At 40.7% G+C, this 19669-nt stretch overlaps 1 protein-coding gene across 1 annotated transcript in view; it reads right to left on the bottom strand.

The window, feature by feature from the left end:
* Window positions 1-5364: 5364 nt before the first annotated feature.
* Window positions 5365-19669, bottom strand: part of DOCK2 (dedicator of cytokinesis 2) — a 161462-nt gene continuing 147157 nt past the window's right edge. Inside the window, exons 43-52 of the mRNA XM_066560488.1 lie at window positions 19274-19358; window positions 17688-17774; window positions 17159-17335; window positions 16552-16635; window positions 14414-14551; window positions 12886-13013; window positions 11158-11338; window positions 9748-9868; window positions 8613-8755; window positions 5365-6178 (exon numbers count right to left, since the gene is read on the bottom strand). Of these exons, the coding sequence (XP_066416585.1) occupies window positions 6104-6178; window positions 8613-8755; window positions 9748-9868; window positions 11158-11338; window positions 12886-13013; window positions 14414-14551; window positions 16552-16635; window positions 17159-17335; window positions 17688-17774; window positions 19274-19358 (1219 nt within the window). The 3' untranslated portion in view covers window positions 5365-6103. The remainder of the gene's footprint in view (window positions 6179-8612; window positions 8756-9747; window positions 9869-11157; window positions 11339-12885; window positions 13014-14413; window positions 14552-16551; window positions 16636-17158; window positions 17336-17687; window positions 17775-19273; window positions 19359-19669) is intronic.

The raw sequence follows: 19669 nt of genomic DNA, 5'->3' as shown, positions 1-19669 counted from the left end.
CATGCCACTGCTTTTGTTTCAGTCACATTTCAACATCAAGGTATTTGCTGGTGAGGATGAATCAGCTCCTCCCTCTCCACCATTCAATTGGAGATTTCATTGAAAAGATATTTTAAAACCACAGAATTTTTCAGAAAACATCACTTCCTTTTTTTTTTAAGGAACAAAGGTTTCCTTCAGTGTTCTACACCCTTTATTACATGCACTACACGAACACTTGGGGGGGAATGGATTAGAAATAAAAGCTGGAACGCAAATCTGTGCAAGCGCCGGGAGCCTCTCTGCAGCCACACCCGGGCGCAGATGAACTCCGGGCCGGTTTATTGCAGCCGGGTTCGGAGTGCTGGAAGCTGAGATAACCTGACCTGTGAGCACTGATTTAGGGCTCCGGTAATCCCGGCGATCCCAGGATCATCCCCGTGCCCAGCAGGGCCAGCGCGACACGGGCAGGGTATCGCGACATCCTATCGCCCCCCGGTGACACTGCCTGGGAACGCACGGCTGCCCTGGGAGCCTCCTGTCCTGCTGCCGCTGCCAGGCTCACCTGGATCTATAAAAATAACCCGTTCCGTGTGGAAACAGTTTAAATCTCTTCCTATTAGAGTCCTTCATTTGCTTTGGAATTCTCCGTGGAAATTCTGGTGGATTTAGAGATGTCTTTGTTTTAGGTTAGTTTCCTTTTTCTTTTTTCTTTTTTTTTCTCTTCTGTTTCCCCACCCTGATTTCCACTTTTCATCTTTTCCTGTCTTGTGAAATTAGACCAAATGCAGCTGTAAAGAAAGACTCTTTGAATTCAGGGACTGTGCACTAGTGCTACTGTGTGTGTCACAGCAGCTGAAGGATTTTGGATTCCTCATTATTTGTAGAATCCAGGCATCCAGTCATAGCATACTTTAGTGTACAATAAAATACCATACAAAATACAAGGTTAAAAGGTCTGCATCTAAAGCTACTTTATCCAATGCTGGTTTTTTATATCTAAAAACATGTAAGTGAACATTCCACAGGAAGCCTTCCCTCAAAATATCTGTTGAACATGGAGAGTTGTTTAGACTTTTTCTAGTTACAACAGTACAAGATTCCTGCTACCTCACCTACATAAGTATTTTCTGGATGCTTTTTTACCAGGGCACAGATCCCTTAAATGATTGTTTTCTGATGCCCATCACCTGTGCCTTTTGAATCAGTCACCATTTAAAGCCATGGTGACACCTTCAGCAGCCACCTGCCATGAGCTGAACTGATCCAAGCACTGGCAAGGCCTCTCAAGGGTTAACTGAGGATGAGAGATCAGTCATGCCTGCCACATGAACCTGGTACTAAATGCAGCTTGAATACCCCCACACAGAATGGGGCATCTGGGGCTGCAGGATGCATTAATACACATGAAAAAATCATTATCACAGACACTCTGTTTGTTCCAGCTCAGACACTCACAGGGGCTGTCTCATCACAGGCTCAGCCACAGGAAAGATCCCTCATGGCACACAGAAGCTGTCAGCTATCCTGAAAGACAAAAAACTGCATTGAAAAATGATAATTCTTGCAAAACCCAATCAGATCAAAGTGCCCTCGCTTTAAAGCCATGATTAAATTTATCTAACATTTAAAAGTTTATGAAATCCGTGGCCTACCCGAGGTTTGTTTGCAGAGCAATTCTTCATTTACAGTGTTAATCTTTAGCACCCTCTGCATCATAAGAGCAAATCAGAACAGACAATTACCCAGAGTCAATAAAGACCAAGTCCTCTCCTCACCCCAGAGCAGTAAACACTGCCAGTGCTGAAGTCCTTACAGCTGAGGGCAGCCCTGGAGTGTTGCTCAATGCTCCCCCTCAGAAGGACCTTGAATGCCTAAGAGCAAGTAGGAACTGAGTTCTGGCAGGGAAATGTAAATTATGTGCAGGGATTTCTCCAAGGCACCTGGGATAGGAGATGGCTGCAAGCTTTTTGTCATGGAGGCTTCCATATTCCTAAAAAAAAATAGAGAGATGCATCTAAAAAGATGGACATCTCTTCATCCAAAAAAATTTGAGGGAAAGAATCCTTAAACTGTTTCATTTTCTTCCTTCCTTGGAAACCTCACCCATTTTTTTTAAAAAAAGGGTGCTGCAAAACAGAAGTTGGCTTTAAATTCACTGATTTTTCTTGATTTCTAAATGAGAAAAATGCTGTGTTTGGTTAAGTTATTCCTTTTATCTTCCTTCACTCTGGAGAATTGACCTGTGCTTTGGTTTTAAACCGAATGCCCTAGTTCTGGATGATTCCCATTGACATGGGCTTATATGGAACCAGTCTCTGGGATAAATTCTCCATCATTTGAATAGTTTTGTTCTGAAGCTAGAACAAAAAAAAAAAAAAAAAAAAAAAAAAAAAGAGAAAGGATCTTCTGGTATTTTTATGATACTCTAGCCAAAATCCTTGAAAATAGCAGAAGAAGTGAGCAAGAGAATTATATGGTTGGGTGCCTTTAAACAGAACTCCTGGACCGTGGCTGACTTAAACAGATTTAATAAAAAATAAAACCACTTTCTCTTTCCTATCATGCTATTTTAAAAACTCATTTAACACCTCTTCTTTCTAACAGTGCCCTCATCCCATGGTCAGGGTGGAACAAATGAAAGCAGAGATCCAATGATGTCCAGTGTGTCAGTGGAGTCCTCACAGAATAACCAGTGTGGCACCAGGACCCCCACTGGGGACTGGAAATTGTTGATCTTTAAGGTCTTTTCCAATTTAAACTGTGCCATGATTCTCCTCACCCACAATTTCTACCGTCTAATAAAGAAGGTTACAGGCAGTGTGTGATAGAGATAAAAGTTCAATGTCAGGCAGGTACACAGGACTATCACACATTCAAGTTCCAGAACAATATGTTCCTAAGGTCTGTAAAATCTTTAATAAAACTCTCCTTCCTCCTCAGAAACTTGATCCTTATTGACTTAGACTCTGACCATTTTCCTATAGCTCACACCAGCTAATTTTTAATGAGATTTTAAGGGCATTAATTTCCCCCCCAGAATGGATATTTAAGTCATAATTTCATAATAAGAACTTGGTATGATTTCATGGCACAAACAAGGGCAGGCTGGATACCCAGGTCAGGTGAGGATACTCCTGAGTACCCTGATGTGGGTAAATGCCAACATTTGCTGTGCAGACCTTGTGCTGCACTGACACAGTGGCTCCTGGGGCTGGACAACACCTCTAACATGTTTTACAGTCCACAGAGACACCCAGGTACCTGTGTCAGGGTAAAAATGAGATTTCTGCCTAAACTGAACTGCAATGTGCAGCTTGAATGCATCTCAGGTCATTGCAGTGAAACAGCTCAGTGCAGGTCAGCTCATCAAATTCAGCTGCATGTGCAGCTTCCCTGCCCTTCCAACAGCTCATTAATTACAGCTCCCACAGCCCCATCCTTATCTCAGTGCCATGTGATAGCAAACCAGACTGCCACCAGCCAGACAACAGGAAATGTCACAGAGAGGGGAAATAACTGCTACAGAAAAGCACATGAGAACGTGGTGGGGTTCCTGAAGCTGTTCCAGAGCTGGAGCCATTCCTGCTGCACTAATTCTCTCCACAGCAGCCAAAGCCTCACCCTGTCCTGGAGGAAATTCTGCCCTCTGTGTTTCACCTCAAAGAATCTCAAATACAGGTTCTGTCTCCCACCTCTGCATACATGAACTAAAGGCCTGTTGAGCTCATGACACACATGGCAGCATCCAGTGCTAATTCACATTTTTAAACAGATGTTGCCATGCTGGCACTTTATTGTCCCAGGGCATCAATTGTCCTTCATGCTCTGTTGTTTGTTTGGACTAAATGTCAGTATCCACAGTTTCTGGAAACTTGTGAAAAGCTGGAGCTTGTTGTCCAAACATCCTTAAAAGTCCAGTTCTATGAATGCCCTATTCTTGGCAGCTATTTTTTCTTAGTAATTTTGCTTTTCTGCTCAGGGTTGATGGACATGATTTCAGGCTTGGAACTTGGGCTGACAATGAGAGAAGAATGTGTGGTGTGGGACAATGAAAAAAATTATCATTGATATTTAGTAAACTAAATGTGAACCTAAACCCTTCCCCAAAAACTACTAAAACCTGAGCAAAACAAAAGCAGGAATCTTGAACCACTGTCTTAACACCCAACACCAAACTTCCTTTGGACACTGTGCTCCCTCCTTCCTGGTATTTGTTTCTGGGCACTTTCTTCACTTCCATTCTTGCTACTTCTTTGTTTTGAGTCACAGTATTTCAATAACAATTTATAATAACAGCTAGAGGTAAAACTCAATTTTTCCACTCCCCTGAAAACATCTCTGCAAGATACAATAAATAAAAGGTAACCTTTAACAGTATTTTTACAAAGAATAAACAGTTCCTAAATAATAATTTTCTTACTCATTTCCACTAGAACCAAATCTTTTCTTTTAAAATACTTGTTTATTTTGTGCTATATTCAGGGTACCTGCAGATAATATTGAAGGACAGCTTTGACACCCTCCCTCCTTTGCCCCAGGTTTGCAAGATGTTAAATGTGCACCCTTCAACCTTTCACTTTCTCCACTCACAGATAACCTTCTCTATTAAACAGAAGACTTTTTTCATGGAAAGTTTTCTTCCTCTGTGCCTCTTCAGAAGCGTTATCAAGTTTCATTGAAAAGCAAATGAAACAAAATTAAACCCAAATTCTATCAGAATTCATGCCAACACTGTAGTTAGTGTTAAAACTGGGCCCATTCTGTTTTGCTGTCTGGTTATTCTGGTGAAGGTGCAGCATTAATTCCAGTGGCAAATATTCCAAACCTCTCACAGAAAACAATCAGTAACTACTCCTACAGAAAACAGCTTCACTCTGACAACTTGCAAAGAGAGCCTAAATTCATAAAACTAATTTACTCACACTGTTTGTTAAAGTGTTGATAGAAAAACTTAGGTTTAAACAAACTGCAGATGTCTTTCCATAAATTGAACTCTACAGCAAGAAATAACTTTAACCTCTTTATCTTTCCCAAATCCGTAAAAATGGCAACAAGGCCAGTCCCCTCATCCACAACACTGTACATGAACATATTTTATTTACTTACTATAAACCTCTGTCAGTGTCTGAGATGTAAAGGATGAGTGAAGGAAATCAATTATTCACCTTTAGACCCTCCTCTATCTGGAGAACACACTTAGAGAAAGAGCTGCCAGGTTCTAAAGACTCTGAGGTGCTGACCTGCAGTGCTGTGGAGCCCCACACCAGTGAGGCATCACCTCCCAGCCCACCTCAGGAGGAGGGAAGACTCAGAAAATCAATCTGAACCCAGCAAACTTGGGCTTGTAGAATTCTGTCAGTAAAAAAATACTACCTTTCATACAATGATTCCTGGAGATGTCAGGGAGAAAGGGTCAGGGCAAATAAAACAGATTTGTAACATTTTATTGAACAGCAGGAAATGTAGCTTTTGTTCATCATGCTGCTGGATGTAAGGGTAATTTGCACATGTGTAAATAAACTTTTCCATGTTTTCAAAGCTGCTGCTCTGAAAACAGCTCAGGCAGTGACAGCCACAGAACCATCCAGGGAAGATTGAGGTACAGAGCAGAGTGCTGGGAGCAGCAGAGGGATCTGTGGCTGTAAATCCAGCTACAGCCACACAGTAAATTGTCAGTGGCTATTTTGTGCTGAGCCATCTGTTGCCTTGGCTACAGTGCCAGCAAAGATTTAAGGGTATCTGGATGTCTGTACAAGCTCCAGAAAACCCAAACTCTGCTGTTTGGCAAGAGCAGCCCTGAGCTGCCTGACACAGTGAGCCTTGCTGCTGGCCTGGACACACGTGTCACTGCTCAGAGCAAGCTCTGGCCCAGGGAACACCCAGCTCCCTTTGACCTGTACAGCCAGAGGTGTCTGTCCCACATCCCAGGGGACACATCCTGCAGTGTTTCCCTCAAATGTTATTCCTGTATCTCTATCACAAGTGACTTAGCAGAGCCCATGGGAGGTGCTGTTCATGTTCTCCATCAGTGCCTTTCTTTGGAGTAGATGGTGCTCTAAAATAGAATATTTGTGTGCAGATAGAATTGTTTTCAGTTGAGAAGTAGTCTTGTAAAAATTGATCACAGATCTGTGGGTGAGGGCTTGAAATGCTGCTCCACAGACTGCTTTCCATCTTCCAGAACTCTGGAAATGCGCTGAAAAAACACCAAAACAGATTTCATATGTTAAAATTGATTCTGTGCTGGATTCAGTACTATGTGTATTAATTACTTGTGCCTTTAAACTGTAGCTAGAGAAAAAAGACACTGACCAAATCCTGCATATTTTGAATTAATTTCTCTATTCTGCAAAACCTTAAACATGTATTTAAACCCATGCACATGATTCCAAACATGTTATGAAGCACTTCACAAGTGGATTTTTATCTGTAGTTAGTCCTTTTTCTGCCATGTAAGAGACAACATTCAATCCTCTGTCTTTTATATGCTATTTAAATTTAAATATGAGTGGACGAGATAGTGCTGAAAAGCTGCAGCTCCTGGGTCTGAAATGAGCAAATGTGTGATAAATTGCATATAATGAAATACTACAGACTTCACATTAATAGGTTATTCTTGTTCCTACCAGAAAAAATGTGATTATGAACACATTTAACTGAAGGTTCTCCTAAATGTTACTATGTGGTCCCTGAAGGCATAATCCTTTTTTTTTTAAGAAAACCCCAAAACACTGCAGAAAGTAATGAATACAAATGAAACCCGTTACCTTGGAAAAAAGAAACCAAAACAACAAACCCTTTGCATTGAAAGATCAGAAAAGTTGGCACGTAAATATTTCAGAATACTCACGTTGGTAGCTACCCATATCTGCATTAAATGTCACCCTCCCATTACCTTCAAAGTAGGAAAACTTTCACATTCTGTGTCTGAAAAGCTGATCTGGATATTACTTTCTCGTTTTCCTTTTTTTTTTTTTTAATTTTTTTTTTTTTCCTGTCAAACACTATGCTAAATGAAATAGTTTTAATTTTGTGGAAATTTCAGACATCAGCGAAACGTTCCGCACTTTATTGGAAGGCAGCCGGCTCTAAGCCAGAGTGACGGCTCCAGCAGCAGCCGATTTCCCCTTCGCACCCATCATCTCCCCACAGCATCCCCGCCGCTCGCTCGGGGCCCGGCGCTCCCATCCCGGCCCCGCCGCTCCCCTCCCGCCCTGCGGCTCCGCTCTCGGCGGGCGGCCCGCGCCCCCTGGCGGGGCGGGAGCGGAGCTGCACACGCAGGGGCACCCCTGCATCCTTCAGTCCTGCATCCTTCAGTCCTGCATCCTTCAGTCCTGCATCCTTCAGTCCTGCACCCCTGCATCCTTCAGTCCTGCACCCTTCAGTCCTGCACCCCTGCATCCTTCAGTCCTGCATCCTTCAGTCCTGCATCCTTCAGTTCTGCATCCTTCAGTCTTGCATCCCTGCATCCTTCAGTCCTGCATCCTTCAGTCCTGCACCACTGCATCCTTCCAGTCCTGTATCCTTCCATCCCTCCATCCCTGCATCCTTCAGTCCTGCATCCCTGCATCCTTCAGTCCTGCATCCCTGCATCCTTCAGTCCTGCATCCCTGCATCCTTCAGTCCTGCATCCTTCAGTCCTGCATCCCTGCATCCTTCCAGTCCTGTATCCTTCCATCCCTGCATCCTTCCATCCCTTCATCCCTGCATCCTTCAGTCCTGCATCCCTGCATCCTTCCAGTCCTGTATCCTTCCATCCCTGCATCCCTGCATCCTTCAGTCCTGCATCCTTCCATCCCTCCATCCCTGCATCCTTCAGTCCTACATCCTTCAGCCCTGCATCCCTGCATCCTTCAGTCCTGCATCCTTCAGTCCTGCACCCCTGCATCCTTCAGTCCTGCATCCTTCCATCCCTGCATCCTTCCGTCCCTGCATCCTTCAGTCCTGCATCCTTCCATCCCTGCATCCTTCAGTCCTGCATCCTTCAGTCCTGCACCCCTGCATCCTTCAGTCCTGCATCCCTGCATCCTTCAGTCCTGCATCCCTGCATCCTTCAAGTCCTGCATCCCTGCATCCTTCCATCCCTGCATCCTTCCGTCCTGCACCCCTGCATCCTTCCATCCCTGCACCCTTCCATCCCTGCATCCTTCCATCCCTGCACCCTTCCATCCCTGCATCCTTCCAGTCATGCATCCTTCCAGCCCTGCATCCTTCCAGCCCTGCATCCTTCAGTCCTACATCCTTCCAGTCCTGCATCCCTGCATCCTTCCAGTCCTGCATCCTTCCATCCCTGCATCCTTCCAGTCCTTCATCCCTGCATCCTTCAGTCCTGCATCCTTCCAGCCCTCCATCCCTGAATCCCTGTACCCCTCCATCCCTCCATTCTTCCCATCCTCCATCTCTCCATCCTCCCAGTCCTCCATCCCTGCATCTCTCCCACTGGAAGTGCTGCCCCAGCCAGCTTTGCCTTCACATTGAGCTTCCACCCCTCCCTCTGACAAAAGCATCAAGAAAAGAAAGGCAGGGTTTGCCTTATGAGCCTATTTGTCTCAAATACTTAATTTTCATAGCACAGAATTTTTGAACATGTAACCCTTCCCCTTTTCCCCCCACAAACACACAGGACCTACCATTGTTTTAAATAACTGGTTCACTTTCTTTCTTTTGAAGGTTTTCTTGTCCCCATCTGAGGTGGAAGGGAACACTGGCTGGCTCAGCCTGTGTGAGGCAATTGTTTCATCAGATGCCACAGTGCTGACAGACAGAGTTAATCCTTAGGATGGAAACAATATTGGTTACACAAAACAAAACCAAAAAAGGAGAGTCAGACTGTAAGACAAAGCAGAACTCAAAATTGGGAAGTAGTGCAATGACTAGAAAAAATGGAGACATTTTTAATCCAACTATAACCCAAGAATAAAAAATTAAATAATAGGGAAATCATAAACTTCATTACATTGAAACTGAACAGTGAAAAAGAAGAACCAATCTGGCCAAAGAATTAAAAATAGATAAACACATGCCAAAGAAGTGGGCCATGGCAGGCTGATGTGCTAAACATCTGTTACAGCATCTGGAAAGAGAGGGGCAGTGAGAGGGATAGATGAAACGCAGGCTAAGAAATGGGATGTGCTGTGGAGCAAGGGGGTAAAAGAGACTGAAACTGGGCCTGTTTTCTCTCTGTGCCCCAGCCTAGAGATGAGCTCCAGCTTCAGTCACACTCTCCCTTTTCTTTCACCCTTCTGTCTGGGGGCAGCTGGGTTATCTTGCTTCCCCTGCCTCCCTGGTGAGGCAATCTATGGGATTCCTCTCTGCCTTCAAAACCAGAAGTTGAAATCCTGTTATGGGGCAAGCTCTGGGGATATTCATCCCCCAGAGCACAGCACAGAGCATTTCTCCCAGTTTCACACACTGCCCTTGGCTGTGAGCCCTTGTTTGTGCTCCTGAGGCCCTACAGAGCAGGGAAGCTGAATAAATCTTGCCTCTTTCTAGGCAGCAGGAATGCTCACACTGCACAAGGAAGTGAAATTCAGAGCTCCAGGAGTAACAGAATTTGCATTTTGGCACAAGGTGCTGTGGTGTTACCCAGCATTTGGAGCAGTACAGCCTCACATGCACAGAACACTCTTCAATTATAATCTTTGTCCCAGTGGATTTCAGAAGGGTGGAGAGAGCTGCCAGCCCTGCTTGGAACAAACCCTTCATTTCTGTTTTCCTACCATCCTAATAAAGTTCAGAATTCTCACCCTGGGGTAAGCACTTTACCTGGGATGGTTGGCATAGAACGACTGACAGTGCTCATCTGCTTGAGGACAGAAGTTTTCTGAGGTGCCACCACATGTTCTGAGAGGTTGGTGTCACTCATGAACTCATATTTCCTTGACAGCTGTTAGATAAAAAAGCCCCAGCATTAAGGATGGACTGAGACTTTGGTTCATGTATCATATGAAGTACAATCTAAAAATATGCAACAATTTTGCAGATAATTTATAGTTAGATAAAAACTTCTCATTCTACTTAGAAAAAAAAGAATTCTAAAAAAGTTACAGAAGTAATCTGTGACCTGAAATCTGAATTCCTACCCTATTTTTGGCATAATACCATCAGACAACTCTGGGTGTGATCTGCAAAATAAAACGAAGTTTTGAAAACATTTCATTTTAATTCCTATTGCATTAACATGCCCAGCTTGGCTGCTGCAAAGCTTTGTCACTGCTTTTTTGAAGCAGAAGAAAATCCTCTAACTCAATACACAGTGGGATCCCCACAGTTTGGTGTATGTGTTATCTAATTTCATCAAAAGCCAAAGGTGTTACTTGGTTTTGTCTATCAGAGCTTCTCAAAGGATGACTGTGCTTTATCTCTCTTTTGCACAAGGACATGCAGTGTAAGACAGTCATAATCATCCATGAGTTTCTCTGTGCTTCTCCAAACAGCCTTGCCTTTCTACTCCATTCATTTTACCTTTGATGATTCCTTCAAACATTTTTGATCTAATTATTTATGTTCCTTCCATGTATTTCAACAATCTGTTACTGCCTGGCTTTTTAATTTAGATGAGGCTTGTGTATCTAGAGGACATACACTAAAATCAAATTCTCCTGAGGATTAAACTCTGTGTATAAAAAAAGCCCAGTGGAAGTGACAAAAGTGACTGCAATGATCCAGCAGGGCAATAAAAGCCCTTGGATGATCTATGCAGTGCTTCCAAACTTCAGTCTGGCACCATTGAAGGAGCAGGGTTTGCAATCTTGCAGTTTCCTAACAGCTGCATGTTCCATAACAAGGTACAAAACGTCCAGGGCTCATCACTTCTGAAACAGCCCTGACTGGAGGAGCTGCCGTGGAATGTCAGCACAGTCAATTGCCTCTCCACAGGAAAGCAGCTTAACCCTCCCCACCCAGTGCTCCTTTTTCAGCTAACCAGAATCTGCCAGAGCCTCAGAGCTCTGCTATCTGTCGCCAGAAGCCAGGAGGGATGATCTGATTTTCTCATTGATTTGTTTTCTCCACAGCATCTTGCATGTTTCATTCATGACAGGGCAGTTCATCTCTGCATCCTGCATCCTTCCCTTTATGACAGCTGGAGTTCTCTGGGATATATTTTCCTTTTTCTAAGGAAAGAGGTAATGTCCTCTTTTTCATGGATTATAAAACACTAAATCAGTAACATACACATTTCATGTCAGAGATAGAAATATCAGCTGCTGTCTTCTCATCAGCAAACACCACACTGCTTCTTTTTGTTCTTTTTTTGGACCTTCTCATCTTGACTTCAGGATGAGGATTATTTTGAGGAGCAGTCTCCTCTGCTTCAGCTTTTCCTTGCTTTGGTAGCACTGCTTCCAGATCAAAGCTGCAGGAGCAAAAGAAAGAAAAGTACAAGTTCCTTAGTGATATTTTAAAAGCTGCTGGTATTCTGATGTCATTTCCCCATGAAATATAAATGCAGGTCATTCTTTCCTTCTACTTTCTAGGCAGCCTTGCAAGCTGCTGGCAAAAAGTATCTGATGTGCTTCAGCAGCTGGCAACTGGAGATACAAATAAGATGCCTTCAGGCAGTGTGACACCATCTTAAAATGTAGTGAAGAACGTAAAATATTAAAATGAGCTCAAATCCCTGTTCATAGATTCGTGCATCAGCTTAACTAACCAGAGCAGAGCTCACATGGCAAGTTGATGTGTGGTGATGGTGGTGCTGAAAGTGAGGCAGGCTGTTCTGGTGTGCAATGACCAAAGTGGATCAGAGTAGTGCTGTCTGTTGCCATGTTTTAAATGCATTCTCCTATTTATTTCACCATATTGGACAAGAATGCACACACTCAGAGATTAACCCCTCTTCCACCTTCTCCCTTCCTTTAATTTTTACAGTTTAAAAATTGGGCTACTTCTCATTAAAAAAAAAAAGCCCATGAAATTGGTGCTGGCTTTACTCCCTTCTCAACCTTTGGAGCATGGGACTGAACTTATGTTACAACATAAAAATTGATAAATCAAGAACTGTGGTCACTCTGTTGACCTGTGCTTTCTAGAAACAAATTAGCATCCTAAGAACAAAAAGCAGGTGCAGGATGCCTTGTCTGGTTGTGTCAGAGGTGTCCTGGTGAGCTGCAGCACACAAATGATGTTGGTCTGCTCCCTCCTTCTGGAGGGCAGCAGGAGCAGCCTCAGGAATCTCCAAGAAGAACAAGGGCTGTCTTAAAAACCAACCCTTCCACACTAGGGTCATACACCACTGGACTTCTTCAACGTGAACTACTCAGAAAGGGAGATCAGATGTTTAAAAAATAATCAAACACTGCTCAACAGGTTCAGTTTTATATGTACCTTGTTTGGGAGGAAGTTTTGTGTGCCTGAAAGATAATTTATAAAGTGAACTAAACAATTTGTGGATGAAAAGCTATACCTATAATTGTTCTCTCAAATTTAAAAGTTTCTTTGTTTTCCATCAGGCAAAGCATTTTACATTGCTACAGATTTTACTAAAATCTTCCACCTCCTTTTCAAGTTTGAAAAATGTAGATATGAAAGGAGCAATTATTACAAACAAAAAGATGCTAATTAAGTTAAAAGCTGTTTAAAAAGAAACTTGTAAAAAAACACAGATCTTGGTAAGTGTTTGGAAATTAATTTAATTTTTAAAATACTTATTTTCTGAAAATGAAATACCACTTTTTTTTTAATGAGAGTTGAACATATTTTGTCTACTAAGATTCAAACGCTGTAGTTTTCAGCATGGAGGAAGTGATAGCTACAGTTAAAAATAATGTTGGTATAGTCTAAAAAGGCTGCTGGTGATTTTCATTCCTTTTCTAAAATCTTTTTGCTTCATCTCATAAAACTGATTAAAAAACAGGACTGAAAAAGAAGAATGATTTATAACCAAGTGTATTTCTAACCAACCTTTCTGAGGCAGGTTTTCTGGGAGTGCTGCAGTCAGAGCTGATGGAGCACATGGAGATGAAGGACAACTGGCGGTAGGACTTGAGCATCGACCTCGGCCGCCCCACCCTCTTGTCATCAAACTCTGGCTACAGGGGGAAAGAGAAGCACATCCTGTCAAACTCCTCTTAATTCATCCTCCTCACACCAGGCCTGACCACTGTGCAGGTGTTTAACACCCAGCGTTAACGGAGTTGTCTGCTCCCATTAATGACTGTGATTTATCCTGGGTCTGGATGAGTTCGTCCTCTTCAAACCTCCCCAGCTCAATTCACAAAATACATTCTCTGCAAAATTTAAAAAGGTTGGGTTTTTTAAGCCAAACCTGCCCAAACCCTCCCAAACTCAATTCACAAAGTTCATTCTCTGCAAAATTTTAAATAGGTTGGGTTTTTTAAGTGCTGGAGGGTTCAAGCAAGCAGCAAGATTTCTGATTGTGGATTACAGCCTCTGTTTTTGCAATTATTATTGCAAGAATATGATTATAATAATACATGATCATAGAAATATAATTATATAATAATGTATTATTATAATAATATCATTACATTATAATATATTAGATGTAAATATATATTATAATATGATTATTGCATTATAATATACAATGCATTATATATTATTGCATTATAGTATATTATATACTATATACCATATAATATAGTATACATTATATATGATACATAATACATTGTAATAATATAATATTATATATATATAATTAATAATTATAATATTACACAATTTCAAGTAACTTATTGCAATTACAGCCTCTATTATTGCAAAATAAAAGCCATATTCAGATAGATATATAGAATTTTCATCATACAGGTATATAATACAGCACATATCCAAAATTTAAATTAGAAATTTGCTACTTTTCTCCTTATAACATTCTATTATAAAATCACCAATGCTGAAAGCAAAAATATAAAATAATTTCCAAAGCAACAGGCATTTAATCACAAAAACCAGGCAATGTCATTCTTGCTACTCTGCACAACTCAGATAGTGTTTTTATTTTATTCAAGAATTATCTGGGGAGTTTGTGTTCAGGAGTTATCCTTCAGTTGCCAGACATTTCAGTTTGTTCTCAACTAATATTTATAGTATTATACACATGACAGGTTTTACTTCACAACACAGCTGGAAGTGGCTGGCACAGGGAGACATCAATTGCAGATCAAAGCCCTAAACCACTAAGAAAAATGACAAAGAGAACAAACATAAGAACTTGCTTTTACTTCCTCAATAAGGCTGAAAAGACTTGCAATTTTAATTTGTAATAAAATATACTAAAAATCTCCCAGAATGAGGAATATTTGATGTGTCAGAGAATTGAATCAGCTCTTGCATGATACAACTCAGATCCTACTATTTTTATATCACAAGAAAACCCATAAGCAAAACAAAATAGCACGTTTTTGTTTAGAAGAAGATGTGTGTTAAATAAAGAGAAATTGGGTAGAGGTTAAAAGGAGAGTAATACCAATTCTCTGGCTCCATATTGTTTTTCCACTTTAACTTTCAAGTGCATGAAACATTCCTCCATCCGGTCATGGAAAGGACGAAGATTATCAGAAACTCTTCTTTCATGAATTTTAATTCCAGCCCCAAGGAAAGGTATCTTAGGAGGAACAAAAGAAGAAAAAAGGTGAGACTTTTCATTTGTGTCCCACAACCTCTCTGGCTGTGTTTAAATTATCTAGAAAATCAACGGCAAAACTCTTCCTATGACTGGCAGGTGGATTTGCCCACTGATGTCAGCTTGGAGCAGCAGATACAAGATGGAAAAGGCTCATGGAAAATGGGTTTTCCCAGTAAATTTCTGAAGAATGTTGGTTGCTTCACAGAGGCTGTTTTCTCTCTTCTATATATTTTAATGTTATGAGATTGGTGCAAAAATACTTTTAGCTCCCCTGCTGCCACTAACCTTTTCTAACTGCTTTATTTCAGCTTTTAACTCTTTTGCATTAATATCTGGGATTTTTTGTAAAATCCACTTAGATTCCATGCTCACTTTTTGTGTTCTGACTCAGTAAATACTGTGAACATTGATCCACTCATCATGTTGATCGTATTTTATGGAAGTGCAATTCCAAAATAACTTTTAAAATTGTGGTATTAAAGCCTCTCTGTTACTGAGAGATCTGTTTGTCCTCCTTAGAGGGATTTGGAGGGATAGGTAGAAATTACCCATTTTTTCCTAATGCCAGGTGACATTGTGGTCAGTCAACCCCACTGAATTAATGGACTGATTCTGATGGCCAGAAAACAACCACACACAGAGCTGTGATGGGCAATGACACAGGAGAAACTGTAAAGGTACAACTCAAATAATAACCAAACTGGGATGAATCAAAGTGAACCAGGAAGAAACTTAAAAAACATTAAGAAAATAGTACAAACAATTCCACTGAAGCTATTTGTAAGATTCATTTCAAGGCTGGGAGAGGAAGGAACAGTAAATTTGTGCTGTTTCTCATCTATGAAAGAGAGACAGAGTCATAGAATCATTGAATAGTTTGGGTTGGAAGGGACCTTTAAATGTTATCCAGTCCAACCCCTTGCCATAGACAGGGACAATTCCATCAGGTTGCTCAGAGCCAGCCTGACCTTGGATGTTTCCAGGGATGTTTTTTTTGTAAGTACAAAAAATGAGACATGGAACATGAGGAGAAAGACCTTGAGCTATTCTTTTCTAATAGTAAAATCCCAGATGAACGTACCATCCCTCTATCTATCTATCTATCTATCTATCTATCTATCTATCTATCTATCTATCTATCTATCTATTGATAGCAATGATTTCTATTTGGTTAATGGAAATAGAATGGATAATTTCTGAGGTCATGTTTTTTTCTGCTTCATTATCATTATCAGGTCAACAGAAAGAGCCATTTTCCCTTGAATCTCAGCAAAAATAGAGTTTTTTCTGCTACCACCTTACATAGGTGCATTTTCCTCCTTGAGGACAAAAGGGTTCTGCAGGCTGGTTGTCTTATTTTACATACACAGTATATAAAAAAATAAATAGTAAAGCCAAATAACCTCAGTGCTGCTGGTATAGGGAGAATATTCAGTTCTTTGGCGATACAGATAGAAATGTTTACTTATAGTCTTCCATGGTATTTACCACACAGAAGACACATAGCTGCAATCTTGAAGGGTCACTGAACATGAAAATAATTCCTGAGAGCAGAAAATACTCCATTAATGTTTCTAGTGGACAAAAAACCCAAACCAATAAAATAAAACAAATCCAAAAAAATAAAACAAACAAACCAAAAAACAAATACTCTAGGAAAGAGTTGTTTCCCAAGAGAGTTTCTGATATTTGCCAGCCCCAGAAATTCATGAAATCATTATGATTTTTGTCATGCTCTCAGTTTTGTCTTCAGGAATACAACCCAAGCAGGAAATCCTGGTCCTTTTAACTATAAATGTGGCCTGCTATATGTGGCTTCTGATAATCCATTCCAGATTGTGTGTTCTACAAATACCTTTCAAGGGTTAAAAAGAAGTGGAAATGACACAATCAGCTCAATGCTGTGTTCTCCTGCTAGGCAGGAATGGAACAAAGGAACCCTGGTGAAGCCTTAGTGGTGGCTGTCAGTGAGAAATTACCTGCCAAGCAATGAGATCTTTGAGTCTGTTCAGCTTCTCTGTATCCTCTGGATGGTGTCTGATATATTCTTCTGTAAAGAAAGCCTTAGACAAAAAAATAAATAAATACAGTCCATCATTTTGACATGTAAAGAAATCAAGCATTAATCCACAGAGCCCAGCTGGTGATCATAATATTGGTCATCAAAGAGGGGAGGAACATGCATGGTCCTCAGCCAGATGCTGCTGGTGATAATTTCTCCCTCTATCAGCTGGGAACTGAGGTGCACTTTTAAAAAAGATGTATTTGGTCTTTATCCAGCACTTCTGACTTTGTGACCCTTATTATGAAACCCAATTATTGTTTCTTTTATTAAGTTTACAGTGAAACTAAAAAGGCACAGATTTGGAGTTATCATGCTTTGCATCAACTGATAAGCTCAGTTATTCTGGTTTGACTTCAAAGATAGAGGTGACCAGGAAAGGAGGATAGGAGGATCCTTTAACTGATGGAATGATGGCTTTCCTGTTCCCCATCCCCACTGCACTGCCACTTGAACAAGGATGTGGGAGGATTATGAAATGGTGCACCTGAAAATGTTTTTTGCAGTGACTCCAAAGCTCCTACCTTCTCATATTTAGCAAAGCCACCCATAACAGCTGGATCAACAATTCCATTCAGAAGCATGGAAAGTGGATTAATAGGGAGGTTCTCATCACTCTGGTACTGGTTAATCATCATCAAAATCTTTTCATTTGTTGTGGACATAGTCTCAATAGCATTCTCTAAAGGACTAATTGTGCACTGTAAAGAAACAAAAGACTTCTAAGGTTCATACAGATATAAACAAGTTGTTTTGGTTTTATAAAACTCATGTACATGAACAACAATTTTGCAATTCAGCAAACCCACACAGACTTGTTCAATTCTGAAACTATAAATCAGGCATAAGATATATTGATCCTGTGTTGAGCAGTAGAAAGATTAAATGTAAATAAGAAATGTAAATAATGTTTTGTAAATAATAATGTAAATAATGTTTTGAATGTATAAAAAGAATGTATAAAAAGGCCTTGTTGATAATTTTGCAGACTGGTTTGCACATGAGGGTTGAACAGCTGCAGGTTGGGCAGACCCTGAGCACATCAATACTCACGTGGGAAATGGAGACCACCTCGAACCAGCGCAGGATTCCTGGGAGTTTGTAGGCTGTGACAAAGGAGGTCCTCTCAATCCACATAGACTATTAAAAGACATAGCAGGAGAAAATGATACTTCAGGATTGAAACTTTCATCTTTTCTGCCTTCTGAGATGTCAAAGGGAAATGGAGGTAGATGGAAAACATATGCATAATTTTTGAATAAAAAGACACTGCAAACTGAATCTAGCACAGTGATTGGACAAATGGTTTTCCTGATTTCAGATTAGGTCATCTTCAGGCACAAAGCCTGCACAGAGCAGGGGAAAAAGAAAATTACCTTTGAATCTTTTAGTCTGTGTCCCTATTTTTGCCATTACAGATGGAATGGCTGTCTTTAAACTACCTGCTATTGCCTCTACCCAGATTATATTTCCTCCTTCCACATTCAAAAGGTATTTCTGCAATTAAAAGCAGTAATAGCCCTATAACAACTTGCCAGAATTCTGACCCTTTTTTTTTGTTCCTCTCATTTTTCTTTTCTGAACAAGACTGGCTGTTGGTATTTGGAATAGCCACTTTTTCATTGACCCTGCTGCTCCTAATTTCAGAATCAGCTCATGGAGAAATACCACAATAGATGGAATGAAGACACTCCAACTGTCCCAGTTTCCACATCTTTGAAGGAAACATGCACCTTATCTATTGTCCTCAGGAATGAAAACATCAACAATTTAGCTCTTGTAAAACCATTTCAAGGTATTTTCATAAATGGGCCCCAAACTCTCTAGTTTGCAAAGGAAGCCAAGGTGCTGCTGAGTACTGACAGCACATTCTGGGATGTAGTAGAGTAGAGTTTGTGTCTGAGGTGTTGATTTAACAGCAGGTAGGAAGCTCTTACATGAAAGTGTTGACCCTGCTAATCAGCACACACATAACAGAAATTGTACATTTTGGAAAGAAATGGCTTTTCCCAGCAGTATGCCAAGAGCACAGCTTTAGCCATAAGGCCTGGATGCGAAGCTTTTCAAAACAAACCATAAAATACTAGATACTTGTAAAATAAAAATACAGACACCACATTTTTATGCTTAACACTGAAAAGTAATTTATGGTGGTGTAGATTTCTTAGAATATTTGAAGAGTAAAGGCCATTCCTCAGCATTCCACCACCAGGCATGGGAGTAAAAATGACATAGGCAGTTCTCTGATGAGGTGAGATTTCACAGAACCCATGAAAGCAGACAGCACTCACCTCATTGCCAGCCAGGCAGCTGATGGAAGTGTTGCAAACTACAAGCAGCAAAGCATTTGTTATTTATTTACATGTCTCCTTGTTTCCTAATGGAAATCTGTACCAGAAAATGTTCCTGCTTAACACAAACATGTTGAATGTGTTTAACTGCACAATGTTTACCTGCAACTGGAACAGTGATGCATAATTAAGTACAGGGGTAGTGCTGAAACAGAGAAGTCTTGCATTTGGGTTTTTTGAACCAGGTCTTAAGGTGTCTATAATGAGTAATCTGAGACTAAGAAAGGAGCTAGGATCAAAATTCAGTTACCAGAACTACATCCATCACCTTGTAGTTAATTTACTTACAGCAAATTCATTTTCAGGGTCAACAGATCCTCTTCTGACTGGTCTTGAATAGTGGAACCTCTGCACGTTGTTTGACTTATAAAAGCTGAAAGATTTAAAAATTACTATTGTAAAGCTCAGAAACCAGAAATTAATGGATCTTTTTATCACAGAGAAATATTTCATTTTGAGTAGTTGAGTTTTTAATTAAAAGTAAATTTACTGCTCGGAAAAAAAAGGACTTTACTGGAAACTCAGAAGGCAACTACTTTATCTATAAATCAGAGTCAACACACAGTATTTTATGAGTATTAAGCTTCAGCTTGTTACTGGGTGTATTTCCCAGGTATAAAAATTCCAGAACTTCCAGATTAATGTTCAAATCTACAGGAGGACTAGAAGAGATTTTTCCTCTCC

Source organism: Molothrus aeneus, chromosome 15 (assembly GCF_037042795.1).
Source record: "Molothrus aeneus isolate 106 chromosome 15, BPBGC_Maene_1.0, whole genome shotgun sequence".
NCBI lineage: Eukaryota > Metazoa > Chordata > Aves > Passeriformes > Icteridae > Molothrus > Molothrus aeneus.
The sequence above is the reverse complement of the archived record's forward strand: the minus strand, read 5'-3'. Positions and strand labels throughout refer to the sequence as shown.